Source organism: Echiichthys vipera (assembly GCF_963691815.1).
Source record: "Echiichthys vipera genome assembly, chromosome: X".
Lineage (NCBI taxonomy): Eukaryota > Metazoa > Chordata > Actinopteri > Perciformes > Trachinidae > Echiichthys > Echiichthys vipera.
Genome location: NC_139825.1, coordinates 28,528,217 through 28,542,575, shown reverse-complemented (window position 1 = coordinate 28,542,575; position 14,359 = coordinate 28,528,217). Strand labels below are relative to the sequence as shown.

Sequence of the window (14,359 nt, the reverse complement as noted above, 5' to 3'; positions counted from 1 at the left end):
CGCTTTTAAGTCGTTAAATTAGTCGCAGGTAGCTTTTTATAAATAAAGTTGCCAAGAAGGTCACAAAAAGTAATGAGACAGTGCCCGCCTGTGAGTGTTTGGGACGGTGAAGGGGCTCACAGCAGCACCCTCTGCTCGTTGAGGACACTAACTACAGAGTGATTCGTGCTTCAGAGTCCAAAACACAAAAGTCTCCACTAACACAAGAAACAGTCGAGAGATTTCTCTCTAGGATGGAGGAGGATTCAGGAAGTCTCCAGATTTGGTGAGAAACTCTCCGGTGTTTGTATTATGATTCTACACAACAGCATGGCCCGTCTCTTCTTCTCCGCTGTTGGTGTATTTCTGTGGCAGTTACAGCGCCACACCCAGGCCTGGCATGTGTATTACAGCGCTTTTAGCCGGTTTCACTGGTTTTGTGTGAACGCAGATATTGCTTGAGTCGAGGCCGTGTGGACGGAAACATTTATAAGAACGACAGAGAAAAAAAAGGTTGTTCTCGATGGTGTGGACACACCCTCAACCGTGCAGTACTATACTGTCAAGGAAAGCTTGCTTTTTTTTGCTACCTAAAGAATCCAGCCAGCTCAACACGCCAAATGAGTAACAGATTTATTTATATACAAAACTGTTTACAGCAAGATTTCTAAATTAACATTGACACACAAGGGGATATTGGTGCTCAGGTGCACAACACCACCTGCACAATGGTATCAAGTCAACAGAAGGGGGGGCAAAAAAACAAACTCCAAGAGCACCTTGAGTCATGACGGGAAGCAGGTAAGGGAGTTTGAGGAAGTATTATGAAGATTATGGTGGGAAATCCACATTGTATCATGTCTTTGTAAGGCTACAGGATCTAAAAGAAGAAACAACAAAAAAACAATTAAGGATGTCAAGCCTCAGAGTCCACAATATTAATTAAATGGACTGAACGCCATCCTTGCTTACTTCAATCAAGCCTGCATTAACTATCAAATCAAAACCAAGTGCTCAAAGACTATGCAAACTCTGTAGCCTTCAGTCACTTAAATAGTCTTACGCAACTTAAAAATGAAAAAAATTGCATCTCAACAAAGTTCATAATTATAACAAACTAAGAATATACTCTACTTTGGATACTGAAGGGAGAGCAAACCCGCACCACTCAAAATATACCAATAGTAACAAACCAATTTCTAAGATTCTATTCATATTGTATACAAAGGCCATAACTGGTAAATACCAAAGATCTATTCCAATCTATGCTAAATTTCTCTGAGGGTTTTCCATAAGATTACATCTTTATTAAAGTCGATAAGGAAACATTAAACTGTAGAAACAATCACAGAGGACTAATCTGCTTAGCAGAAGAGCTTCAAATATGAGTTGTTAGATAAACAAATAGATTCTTCCATCGTATAGACACAGTTCAAGAGTTAATTGGTGAAAGGTACCTGCAGATAAGTTGATAAAAATTACAGTGAGAAGAACTGTGAAAACAGTGAAACATCTTATTTGAAATCTCATTCAAGGGTGTTCAATAAAATCCACCATTTGTGGTACTGACATTTTACACCGCATTTAAGGCAATGTGACCTGTGACTCTCCATCAATCAAAAAGGACCTGTGGAAATATTACCGGTCATTAAAAAGGTTAATCACCAGCCCTACCCGCACATTAACTACTCAAAGGGTTATGAGATATAAGCCAATGATGTCTCAAACATCAGATTTACAAATAGTTTCTACCATAATGTTTACCAATAGAATTATGCAACTGATTGGAACCAATGTGTTTGGTAATATTTTGTTTTCTCTGGATTTGGTTGAATAAAGTCAAGATTATTCCCAGTTATAGATTATATTTCAATATTTAAAGAAAGTGTTGATTTACGGTGCTTCTTTGTCTAAAACAAAAGATAATATTAGTGGGGTCGTGTATCAGCTTTCTGGGCAGTTGTCTTGCTACGTAAATCAGTCAGGTATCAAAAAGGAGCAGGAAGGTTCCACTGCGGTGTCTCGGTGTCAGTGAGGTCACGGTTGGCAAGCTGGTGAAGTTGTGCCTCCTGTCTTCATCGAATGAGCTCACTGAATTCCTGGATACACGTTTACATCACAGCACACTTCTTCTCCTTCTCCTCCGCATTTCCATCAGCTTTTTCCATCTCCAAAATGATTCGCTTGAAAACCTCCACAGCGGTCTGCGTTGCAAGAGAATTGTCATCAGAGTCTAGGCATCTTTTTGTTATTTAATTTACAATTCACAAATGGATATTAAAAAAAACAAGACAAAAAAAAAACAAGTTCCCATTTCCACAGTAAAGCAGCAGCGAGGACGATGCTGTGTGGGAGAGGGATTTATGTTTCTTCTTTGATATTTTACCTTGTGACAACACATCGTTGAGGTCCTGAGGGGTTTCACGGTTGGTAGTTGTGATTTTGTTCAAAAGTGCCGAATTTATCTTTATGGCTTATTGTTGTTGAAACGCTAGCTTGTTGTTGCCATAGCTACGCTAAACATTCAGGTAACGTTAGTGACAGAGTACTATTATTATTATATGGAAAAATACAGAATGAGAACCGATAATACTTTAGTGATATACTAAGAGCTATAATTAACGTTAGATATAAGGCCACAGAAGCTCTGTCATTTAGCCTTTAGCTTAGCTTTAATCTTCCAAACAACAATAAGCCGGAAATCCGGCATTTCTGAACAGAACCTAATACAAACAGCTACAGTCAGACCGGTTAGAACTGTTACCGCTGTGTTATGATAAGTTATTTCGTCAAAGTTAGAGAAATGTAAATTAGCCACTACATCCTGATATTATTTTACATGTGTGGGTAAATGTCACCCAAGCATTACATTTGCTATTATGGTAGTGTGTCTTTATGGTTGTGTTCAGTTTACTCACTAATGTCAGACTGCTTGAGTATCTCAGATCAGCACTATGCAACGGATTTATGTCACCAGTCGGACAGTTTTAAAAATTTCTATCAAACCTTCTGTGTAACCTACAAATGTGAATGCTTGTGTAATGTTTTACATTTATTTAATGTTGTTAAACTAAAGTCTAACTTCTTACTTTTGGAACCATATTTCCCGATTTAGCTTTGTTTTTAAAGTAGACGTTCAAAAGAGCGCTGACACCAGTGAATTGATGTTAGCCATGTGCTACCCTTGGCCATACTCGGACGCCCCGATCTCCTCGCCGTAAACACTGGGAGCTGCTGGTTGTCCAAACAATGCTGTCAACACATTTAGGACCACACTTCAGTCCAAAAAAGTACTTGCTTTAACAGCTCTACAATACACCGTAAAATCTTCTAAATTTACATTTTTAATGTAAAACACCACCATATGCTTTGTATACTAATTAGACATATAAATGACCATGTCCAAACATGAAATATCATTGTAGATTCTTATAAGTGTGTAAATTAATTCTAAAAGCACCAAGAAAAGACCGGAAACTGTACCAGACGGGGTTTGTTCAGATACGGACCATACCAGCGAACGGCGCCCGACTGGTGATACAGTGACGTACTTTAGATTAATGTAAATATCTGTCCAACTTTGACAAAATAACTTATCATAACACAGCGGTAACAGGTCTAACAGGTCTGACTATTGCTATTTGTAATAGGTTTTGTTCAGAAATGCCAGATTTCATGGCTTATTTTTGTATGGAATATTATAGCTAGGCTAATATAAACTAAGGCAACGATGCAGCTTCTGTGGCCTTATATCTAACGCTAATTATAGCTCTTAGTAGATCAGTAAAGTATTATAGGTTGTGACCAAAAGATACACAGACCCATTAGAATGTGAATCAGTGTCAGCATTAATACGTGGACAGCATCGATGAGTATGTTTTAGAAGAGATGTGTATCATTACCTCATTCTCCTTGGCTGAGGACTCCATGAATGCAGCACCCCATGAATCAGCAAGTTTCTTTCCCTCCTCTTGCTTGATAACCCTGGGAACAATGAAACAAAAACTTTGCTTACTGAACACAGAAAACCCATTTTGTATTTGGCTACACAGGTAATACAAGTTAATAGGACCCAAGGACCTGTGAATGTTCTCATTTGTCCAGGTCATCGTTATCCCCAAAGCAATATCAGTCAAAAGCAACTGGACTTGGTTATTTGTCTAGGAAGACGTTTCACCTCTCATCCAATAGGCTTCATCAGTTCATGTACGCATCTGACCAGGCTGGGACTGGTCCAAATATCGGGTGTGAGACCCAGGTATTTAACCTTTCACAAGGCCGATGATGTCACTGGAACCCTTTGTGCTCCAAGTGCCAATGACCGTCGTTGGAGTGGCAGTCGTTGGTGGGAAGTTGGTTTCGAAATTGTTGGTGCTCTATTGAGTCTTGGCTCTTGGCAAAAACACAGAAATACTCACTTGGAGGCAAAAAACTGACACTCCAGCACAGGAAGAAACTCAAAACAGATGGGTTAAGAATTTGTCGGACAGAGATCTTACCCACCCAGAGAGGTGGTCTTAGCCAAGGGCTTGAACTTGGCCATGACACCAAAAGTGGTACCCATAGTGGAGTTTATCACATCTACAGAATCGGCTATAAAGAAAAACAACCTCACTGGAACTGAAGCTGAACAGCTAAGGTTAAAAGTGTCAGCAGCATTGTCCCAAGCTAAGGTCCCACCATCCAACCTCACCATTGAAGAGAGAAAAGCAGTAACGGCACTGAGCAAAGACCACAACATCACAATCCTTCCAGCAGACAAGGGTAGATGCACAGTTGTTCTCAATACAACTGATTATCAGGCAAAGATCTCTGCATTACTCAGTGACTCCAACACTTACGAATCTCTGAAACGAGACCCTACCAGCGGTTACAAAAAGAAGGTTATAGAGTATCAACAACAATTACAAAAACAAGGGGTCATTGACAAATCACAATGTTACAGGCTCTACCCCCGGGACTCAACCCCCTGCTTATATGGACTCCCAAAAATCCATAAAGAAGAGGCCCCGCTCAGGCCCATTGTCTGCAGCATAAACTCGGTCACTTATAACATTGCCAAGCACATAGCCAATATTCTGGCACCACTGGTGGACAACAACCCACACCACATCCAAAACTCCATAGACTTTGTGAACAAAGTCCAAGTCCAAGACCAGATGAAACCATGGTGTCCTACGATGTGACTTCCCTGTTCACCTGTATTCCAACCATGGAGGCCTTGGCCACAGTGAGAGTGGCTCATGCAGGACAACTCCTGAAAATACCGAACAAATCTCAAACCAGACCACATTTGCAAACTTCTGGATTTGTGCCTGAACACCGCTTATTTCCAGTTCAATGGCATTTTTTACAGACAGAAACACGGCTGTGCCATGGGTTCACCAGTATCCCCTATTGTGGCAAATCTTTACATGGTGGAGGTAGAGGACAAGGCTTTGAACTCCTTCAAAGGAGTAACCCCGAGCCATTGGTTCAGATGTGGACGACACGCGGCTTGAAATCCAATCCAAAGAGGTGTAAACTTGTACAGAACATATAAACTCTGAGGACAGAAACATCAAGTTCACCAGAGAAGAAGTCAGGGACAACAGTTTGCCTTTCTTAGACTGTGGCGTCCATATGGAGAATGACAGGAGCCGCCACATTGGGGTATACAGAAAACCCACTCACACAGATCAATATCTACTGTTTGACTCCCATCACCCCCTGGAACATAAGCTTGGAGTTATCAGAACCCTGCAACGTGATAACGTACCCACCAGCTCACAAGCCCAAGGGGAAAAACGCAAGCCCCTGAGAGGCGCCCTCACAACCTGTGGTTACCTCAGCTGGACCTTTGTGAAAACGGCAGCTGCTTCCAGAAAGAAACCCAAAGTGTTTGAGAAAGAAAAGGAAAACAAGAGAAACAACATAGTCATTCCGTATGTGGCTGGGGTATCAGAGAAACTCAGGAGGATCTTCAACAAACACTGCATCCCTTTGTATTTCAAACCCAGTAACACACTCAGACAGAGACTAGTACATCCCAAGGACAGAACACCACACAACCACAAAAGCAATCTGGTTTATGCTGTTCAATGCAACGAGGAATGCAAAGATCTCTACATTGGAGAAACAAAACAACCACTGCATAAACGCATGGCCCAACACAGGAGAGCTAACTCCTCAGGCCTGGACTCTGCTGTCCACTTACATCTCAAGAAGAAAGCCCACTCATTTGATGACAATGTCCACATCCTGGACAGAGAGGACAGATGGTTTGAAAGAGGAGTAAAAGAAGCCATCTATGCAAAAGTAGAGAAACCATCACTAAACAGAGGAGGAGGTCTGAGACACCACTTATCTCCAATTTACAATGCTGCCCTTTCATCCCTTCCCAGGAGATTCAACAATCTAACCTCAAAGAACAACTGTTCACAAAATGCCTCCTGTGACTCTAACGACTGTCATTAAGACTCAATAGAGCACTAACGAAGTCCAAACCAACTTCCCACCAGCGACTGCCACTCTAACGACGGCCGTCGGCACTTGGAGCACAAAGGGTTCCAGTGACATCATCGGCCTTGTGAAACGTTAAATACCTGGATCTCCACACCAGATAGTTGGACCAGTCCCAGCCTGGTCAGATGTGGAAATGAACTGATGAAGCCTCTTGGATGAGAGGTGAAACGTCTTCCTAGAAAAATAACCAAGTCCAGTTGCTTTTGACTGATATTGCTTTGGGGGTAATAGGACCCAAGGTTGTGAAAAGTATCGGTACTTCAAATTTACATGATATTATTATTATAGACATTCAAAGTATCAAAATGTTTTTTTTTTTAAATCCGACCTACAATAAGATTTTCAACCCAAGAATTCATGGAAAAAACAGGGTAGAAAAACAACGGTTTTGGTAACTCAGTGACAGTTTCTGTACCAACACTGTACTATAAGAAGTTATCCTATTTGGGTGCCACAGGGGGGCAACGAAAAAGAGAGAAGACCGTTTGCTCAAAACAACGATGCTGCAGTAGTATCAGTTAAATCAGAACTGGAGAGTTTTTCATTAAAAGAAGAGTACAGAGAGGTATTGAAGGCTCTTCTCAATGGAAAAGATGTTTGAACTCTACAGGCTGACTGGCAGCCCGTGATACCGTGATAGACAGATTGTCCATTCAATCACCTGCATGGTATATTTTGAAAGACCTTGACCTTTCCCAGGCAGTTTCCAATGATGGCTATGATGAGCTAGGTTAGGGATTTGTTATCATTGAGGAAAGTACAGTTTACCAACAGACTAATCATTCAATTCCCAAAACAAACCTGTGTCATTAAAGAATATCTATAATGATGAATCGTATTAAGTGTATTTTATTACCAAAGGTACCACAGTTCATATTCTAAAGAGTTTCAATAATATTGATTACCTCTCCATGTGGAGATCTTTTTTGTTCCCTACAAGAACAGTCGGGACCCTGAAAAAATAGAAGGAAAAAAATGTTTGAACAAAAAAAAGCAAATCACTTGAAAAACAAAAAAGAAAATGTCGGAAGCATTTGATTTTAATATGAAACTTACTGAATCTTCCCAACCATGTCTAGCAGCTTGTCGTGTAGAACCTGCACAACTTCAAAACTGAACACAGAGGGACATCAAAGTACTTTTAGATACTGGTCTGAGAGTAAATTATACGTAAGAAGAATATATCATGGTAACGTCTGTACTGTATATCTTAGAAATCAATGCTAGCAGAAACTGTAAGACATGTACAGTGTTGTCTATGTTATAAATAATATTTTTCACTCACCTTTTATTCGAAGTCACCGAATAGACAAGGACATACCCATGGATGTCCATTGAGTGAGATTGGTGAAAAATTGAGTATTCATCCTACAAACAGAGGGAGGTATTATAATCTCATATAGAGTATGACTGTTACCAAAAAACACACACTGATTAAACGGATTCCGACATACAAGATTATAGCTTCTAGATGTTAAATGAAATAGACTTGTTAATCTACGTCATAATACCAGTTTAAGTAATATGGGGGATGAGGCAAGGTAGACAACGCTGACATTAACTAGCTGACTAATGCTGAATTGGACATTAAAGTGACAAAAGATCAGAAGTGTCGATTTCGTTATTGTGTCCAATTTGGTGGTAGATGAACAACTTACTTGTCCAGCTGTATCAACCAGCTGAAGATTGAAGTCTTGACCATTCACGCTGACCAATTTGTTAAAGGCTGGGGAGAGGGATGAATCACTTATACAAAACATTTCTTTACATTTAGTCAAATCCATTGTGACTTTCTTTCCTGCAATATCTTATAAACAATCAAAAAATGATGATGATGCATACTGTTTTCGATGGTGGGGTCGTAGGAGTCCACAAACTGTCCTTCCACAAACTGGATTGTTAGAGATGACTTTCCTGTACATGGAAAAGAAATAAAACACGGTTATTTTGTTTTAATACAATGTTAAACGTATCCCTTTCTTTAAAACAATCCTCTACATCACAACAGGCAACACACATAAATAAGACAAAACATATTGAAAGATCAGTTACAAGTGATACGCCAAATTCTGTGTCCCATTAAATTCTGTGACCTTGTAAGGACTTTCAGCTATATTGCCATGGTAAATGTTTTTCATCATATAAAAATCACATACTACACCAAAAATAGTGCCTCTGTAGTATTTACATGGGGTCACACATTGTGATTGAGGATCAACTTGATAAGATAAATTGGAATTTTATTAATCCAGAGGGAAATTCCTGAACTAGATTGCTCAAAAATGACAGTAACAATAACATTAACAAGTACAACGCAGAAGTAACAATATAAGATAACATTACAATAGAGCATCAAAGAGGTGAAATATATAAATAAAGTCTCTAAGGAGTGAATAAACAGTTCCTAATAGAATAATTGACAAAGTAACAAAGGATTGACTCATACTGACAGGTGAAGGGATGGTGCTCTTTAGATACACAGCTGTCAATGTGTGATCCTCTGTGCATCTATGGGTCCTTTCTTTTCTTCTATTAAACTGTGTGACCCTATGTAAATGTTATTGAGGCCATGGCTGCTATCAGAATTATAAATTAAGTGATGATTTTAAGTATGATTTACAGCTGAAAGGTGTTTAATCCAGTTAATACAGAATCTGCTCGGTCACGCTCGGTCATACTTTGTCGACCACTCAAGGACGTTTTAGTATAAAAACGGCTGTTTATAACTTGGTAGAAAGTCAAATATGTTTACAGACTAATTCCCTTATTCCTAATTCTGGACACTAACGTCTACATACTGTACGTGTTATGTTAGACATGCTAGATCCGTGGTTCTCAAACTTTGTACATGACGTACCACCTCAGAAAATATCAGGCCCTCTCAAGTCCCACCACTGAGACCGATGTTAAAATACACCATTCAGCTACGGACAGGAAGGTTTATTCCTCATCAGAAGATTATTTATTGTTGCCCTACATCAGCCACGCTGTATGAAGGGGTAGCATCAGAACTGACATGTCAGTGTTTTCAAACCAGTCATTTTACCTCTGCGGACCATCTTCCACCAGAGTTTAACTTGTTACATAGTCATGACCCATGACTATGTAACAAGCTGATACCTAAACAAAAATATTACAGGAAATGATAAACTTATTTCAAATTACATTTCAGTAGCATTGTCTTAGTATTATATTAATTTAGCAATTAATCTTTCCTTTTTTATTTTGGAGATTACACCAGAGAAAGTTTGAGCAGTGGTACAAGTACCACAGTTTGAGAACCAATAGAGCATCAAAGAGGTGAAATATATATATATATATATATATATATATATATATAAATATATATATATATATATATATATATATATATATTTATATATATATATATATATATATATAAAGTGTCTAAGGAGTAAATAAACAGTGCCTAATAAGAGAAAAAATAGAAGTTAAGTACAAAAGTAAGCTAGACTGACAAAGTAACAAAGGATTGACTCATACTGACAGGTGAAGGGATGGTGCTCTTTAGATACACAGCAACACACAGATCAATGTGTGATCCTCTGTGCATCTATGGGTCCTTTATTTTCTTCTATTAAACTGTGTGACCCTATGTAAATGTTATTGAGGCCATGGCTGCTATCAGAATTATAAATTAAGTGATGATTTTAAGTATGATTTACAGCTGAAAGGTGTTTAATCCAGTTAATACAGAATCTGCTCGGTCATGCAGCTTTACTTTGTCGACCACTCAAGGACGTTTTAGGATAAAAACGCCTGCTAATAACTTGGTAGAAAGTCAAATATGTTGACAGACTGATTCCCTTATTCCTAATTCTGGACATTAACGTCTACATACGTGTTATGTTAGACAGGTTAGACTCAAAGTGTCGACACACACTACCTGGCTTTATACCAGGGTACAACCGGTTCAGCTGTTTTCAACCAACACGTTACAATAAGTAACAGATGGCTAAAGCTGCACGACAAGATCATGGTGATTTCTGTTTTTAATGGAAAACAACTGCTCAGCAAACTTGCGTAGAGCAAAGCGACAGAAGGTCGTCTATCGTCAAGGGTGTTGATCGGAAACATAAAGGGAGAAAACAAAGCCAGCGCGTTAGCCTGTTAGCAGCTAGCATCCGTTAGCTGTGTAACATTAGCGGTCTTTACTCACCCACAGACCTGTAACCTATAACAGCAATCTTTCGATGTTTTGGTTGAGACATCCTGGTGAAAACGGTGTTCGGTGGGGTTTAATATCGCAGCACGCCTCAGTAAGTTTTACTATCTAAACAAACTTTTATCGCCACATTCGTCTCACATCACGTGACAACAACAAACTTTTTTTTGGAGCCGCAGCTGGGCCTCGAGCTGGAAGTTCACACTTTAAGCACAACTTGTCCTTGTCTCAAAAAACGGTCCTTTTCCGTATCTGATAACGTAACCGATACCGCGCGATAGTAAGAAACGATTAAATGGTCGTTTCAACTGAAATTGTAAACGAAAATCAACGTTTTCTCAGCGCGGTTACGGTTCGCAGGGGGAACTGACGGAAACTGTCATTGTATAAGCACGCCGTCGTAAAAACAGCCTTACGTCATAACCGTCATAACTGACACGCAGGTGCATTCTCGACAATCTGTAAAGTGGAGCTCATGAGCGGTACAGTCAGCACTGCTCCAGGAAACCACTCACACAGAAACAAGAGTTACACATGTCTCAGTGTGCAGTAGTAATAGTTTGCCCCCGGTGCCTTGGTGTGAATTTAAAATGTTTAAGAATATATTCAAGATTCAAGAAGCTTTGTTTATCCCGAGGGAAACTATTGTGCAACAGTTTCAATACAAAGATTGGAAAGGGTCAGAGTAACAATAAGCTTACATAAATCAAATAAAGATTAAGTTAACATACAATAAATCAAACAATTAACTAGATGTGACAGAGTGCAACATACATTGTGGTTGAACGTAGGCATATACAATATACAACAATACGCACCCTGCAGTTTAGCAGCATATTGAAATAAAATAAGTACAAATATTTTTCATATTTCCCTGTGTTGATATTCATATTATATGTATTGTTTCTTATTAATGCTTCTATGTTTTCTATGCACTTGCTGCTGTAATAAGGACATTTCCCCTTTGTGGGACCAATAAAGGAATATCTTATCTTAGATGGAATAAAATGTATTAGATACAAATGTACCTATAAACATATTAGAAGATGCTTTTAGATGCAAAATGAAAATATCCCCTCATGGAAAGAGTTATTGGAACTCCCTCTTCAATGATACAAACCGTAGTTGAGCTTGGTTTGTCCCATTTAACCCTTTAAACATCCAGAAAATTATCATAATCAAAATTGTTACTCAAGTTTTTATGTCAGGTATTCATGCATTTTAACCTAAATCCAGAGTCAACACTGTGGTTTGGTGGTTAGCACTGATTCCTCACAGTCAGATGGTTGCAGGTTTGAATCCGGGCTGGGGCTCTTCTGAGTGGAGTTTTGCATGTTGATCGATAAATGGACCCCAAAAACATCCAGAATATCTACAGTATTCAGAAATGTGTTTGTGTGTGTTAAAGTAAGTATGTCATGAACGGTGCACAGAGAAACAGGACCCAGATGCAGACATGGGAACAAAATACAATTTAAAGTAATTAATGAACAAAAGATAAACAAGAGTGTCCAGTGAACAGAGGGAAAGGGTGAAGGGTCCAGGGGAAGGGTACACAACAAAAGACGAGATGATAACGGGTAGACACGAACGGGTTGCAGATGAACAGTTGGGATGTAGACGAGGGAAAGGGATCTGGGGAAACCAAAACGAAAAGGAACAAAGAAATAATTAGCAACAAAGAAACAAACACGGAGCGAATAAGCAGAACCACGCCTTCCAGCTCCAGACAGACAGACACAGAGAAGGGAGACACATGCAGGGAACAACAGACAGAGGGAGACAAACACAAAGAGGGGAGACACATGCAGGGAACAACAGACAGAGGGAGACAAACACAGAGGGGGGAGACATGCAGGGAACAACAGACAGAGGGAGACAAACACACAGAGAGGAGACACATGCTGGGAACAACAGACAGAGGGAGACAAACACAGAGAAGGGAGACACATGCAGGGAACAACAGACAGAGGGAGACAAACACAGAGGGGGGGAGACACATGCAGGGAACAACAGACAGAGGGAGACAAACACAGAGGGGGGAGACACATGCAGGGAACAACAGACAGAGGTAGACAGACACAGAGGGGGGAGACACATGCAGGGAACAACAGACAGAGAGAGACAGACACAAGCACAAAAGGAAGAAGGGAAGGACTGCCAGGACTGGGATCCTGACAACTTATTTTATTTGTAAATACTATTTTGTGTTATTTATATTTGGAATGAAAGCTATATCCATTATCGACAGTAGCGTGTATGTAGAGGTTCAATTTGACCTCAGGAAAAAATAGATTACAATAATAATAATAATAATGATGATGATGATGATGATGAAGATGATGATGATGATGATGATGATGATGATGATGATGATGATTAAATCATCCAAAAATGACCCAAAGGAACACTGGTGTGTGTACAGGACAATGAAAAAAACATAATCATGCCAATTTAGGTTTTCCCAGTCATTAAATATGAAGCAAAACAAATGATGTCAACCATGTATTTAGATTTAGAGATGTTAAACACTGAACAGGGTCAAATTGCCCCCAGGGATAACAGAAGTGTTACATTTTTTATTTCTAACAAAACTAGAGAATTACATCTCAAGCTATTCCATAACATCTATCCTACTAATGCATTCATGTACACATTTTCTGACATTGATGAAAACTGTTCCTTTGTAAAAAAAAAAAAAAAAAAAAAAAAAAAAAGATAGAGAATCATCATCCTCAAAGCAATTTCAGTCAAAAGCAACTGGAGTGGAATTTAAGCATAGGCTAGTTGGTGTACGCCATTGTTGTTTGCATCTTAGACTAAACCGTGGGTGGTTTCTGTAATCTGCAATTTTCCGAGCCAACCTTTCATGTTCATGCACCATTTTAAGGGTTGCCTACCGAAATTGGTGTGCAATAAGCCTGTAAATGTTGGTTTTGACAGAAGTTGCTTTGAGGATAACAATGACCTGAACCAATGAGAACATTCACAGGCAGAATGTGTCATGCATTTAGTTTTTGTTCATTTTGTATGGTCATTTGGATATATTTAATCTACAGTTAGGTATCACTATTATTATTTTTGGCTCCTTCTCTCACAATAATAAATCTAACATGGTTAATCTCTTCATATTACTGGTTAAATCCAATTTACATAAAGTCATGTCCAAGTAGTGGAGCAGGTAAGTGCTACAATCTTTCAATTTATGATACAAACGTGAAAATTGGCTTGAGCGGTCTCCATGGGTCACTCAACAAGAAAATTGTCTGAGATATTTGATATTCCAAGATGGCGGCCATTTTTCAAGATGGTCCACACCTTATTGGAGCAGTTAATTGATATAATGGTTTATTTGGTGATACAAGCATGAAAATTGCCACGAGGGTCATTTGACAAGAAACCACCCACATCGACTTGAAATTTCAAGATGGCGGCCATTTTTCAGCATGGCATCATGTGGATCTTTAAATGACACATTTTATAATAGAAATGTTTTGGGTTCCTCCAAAGGCTCTATCAATAGAGGTTGTGTGACTGTGTTTTGTCTGACTCCTCGCCCACGACCTGTCCAGTTCTGTCAATGGACAAAGTGACATTGCCCAAAAAAAAGCCAGAATCAGATGCTCTCATAGTGGATGGATCAGCTATGGTGAATACGCTGCCACCACGTTCAAGCAAGACGTTTGAGGA

The 14,359-nt window shown here is 39.3% G+C and overlaps 1 protein-coding gene across 1 annotated transcript; it reads right to left on the bottom strand.

Moving 5' to 3' along the window:
* Positions 1-595: 595 nt before the first annotated feature.
* rhebl1 (Ras homolog, mTORC1 binding like 1) lies at positions 596-11,040 on the bottom strand. The gene is made up of 8 exons (XM_083939900.1): positions 10,664-11,040; positions 8,326-8,397; positions 8,142-8,209; positions 7,769-7,851; positions 7,540-7,596; positions 7,389-7,436; positions 3,882-3,963; positions 596-2,183 (listed from the first exon to the last, which is right to left on the bottom strand). Exons 1-8 carry the CDS (start codon positions 10,713-10,715, stop codon positions 2,091-2,093), a joined length of 555 nt encoding a protein of 184 aa, XP_083796026.1. The 5' UTR covers positions 10,716-11,040; the 3' UTR covers positions 596-2,090.
* Positions 11,041-14,359: the final 3,319 nt, after the last annotated feature.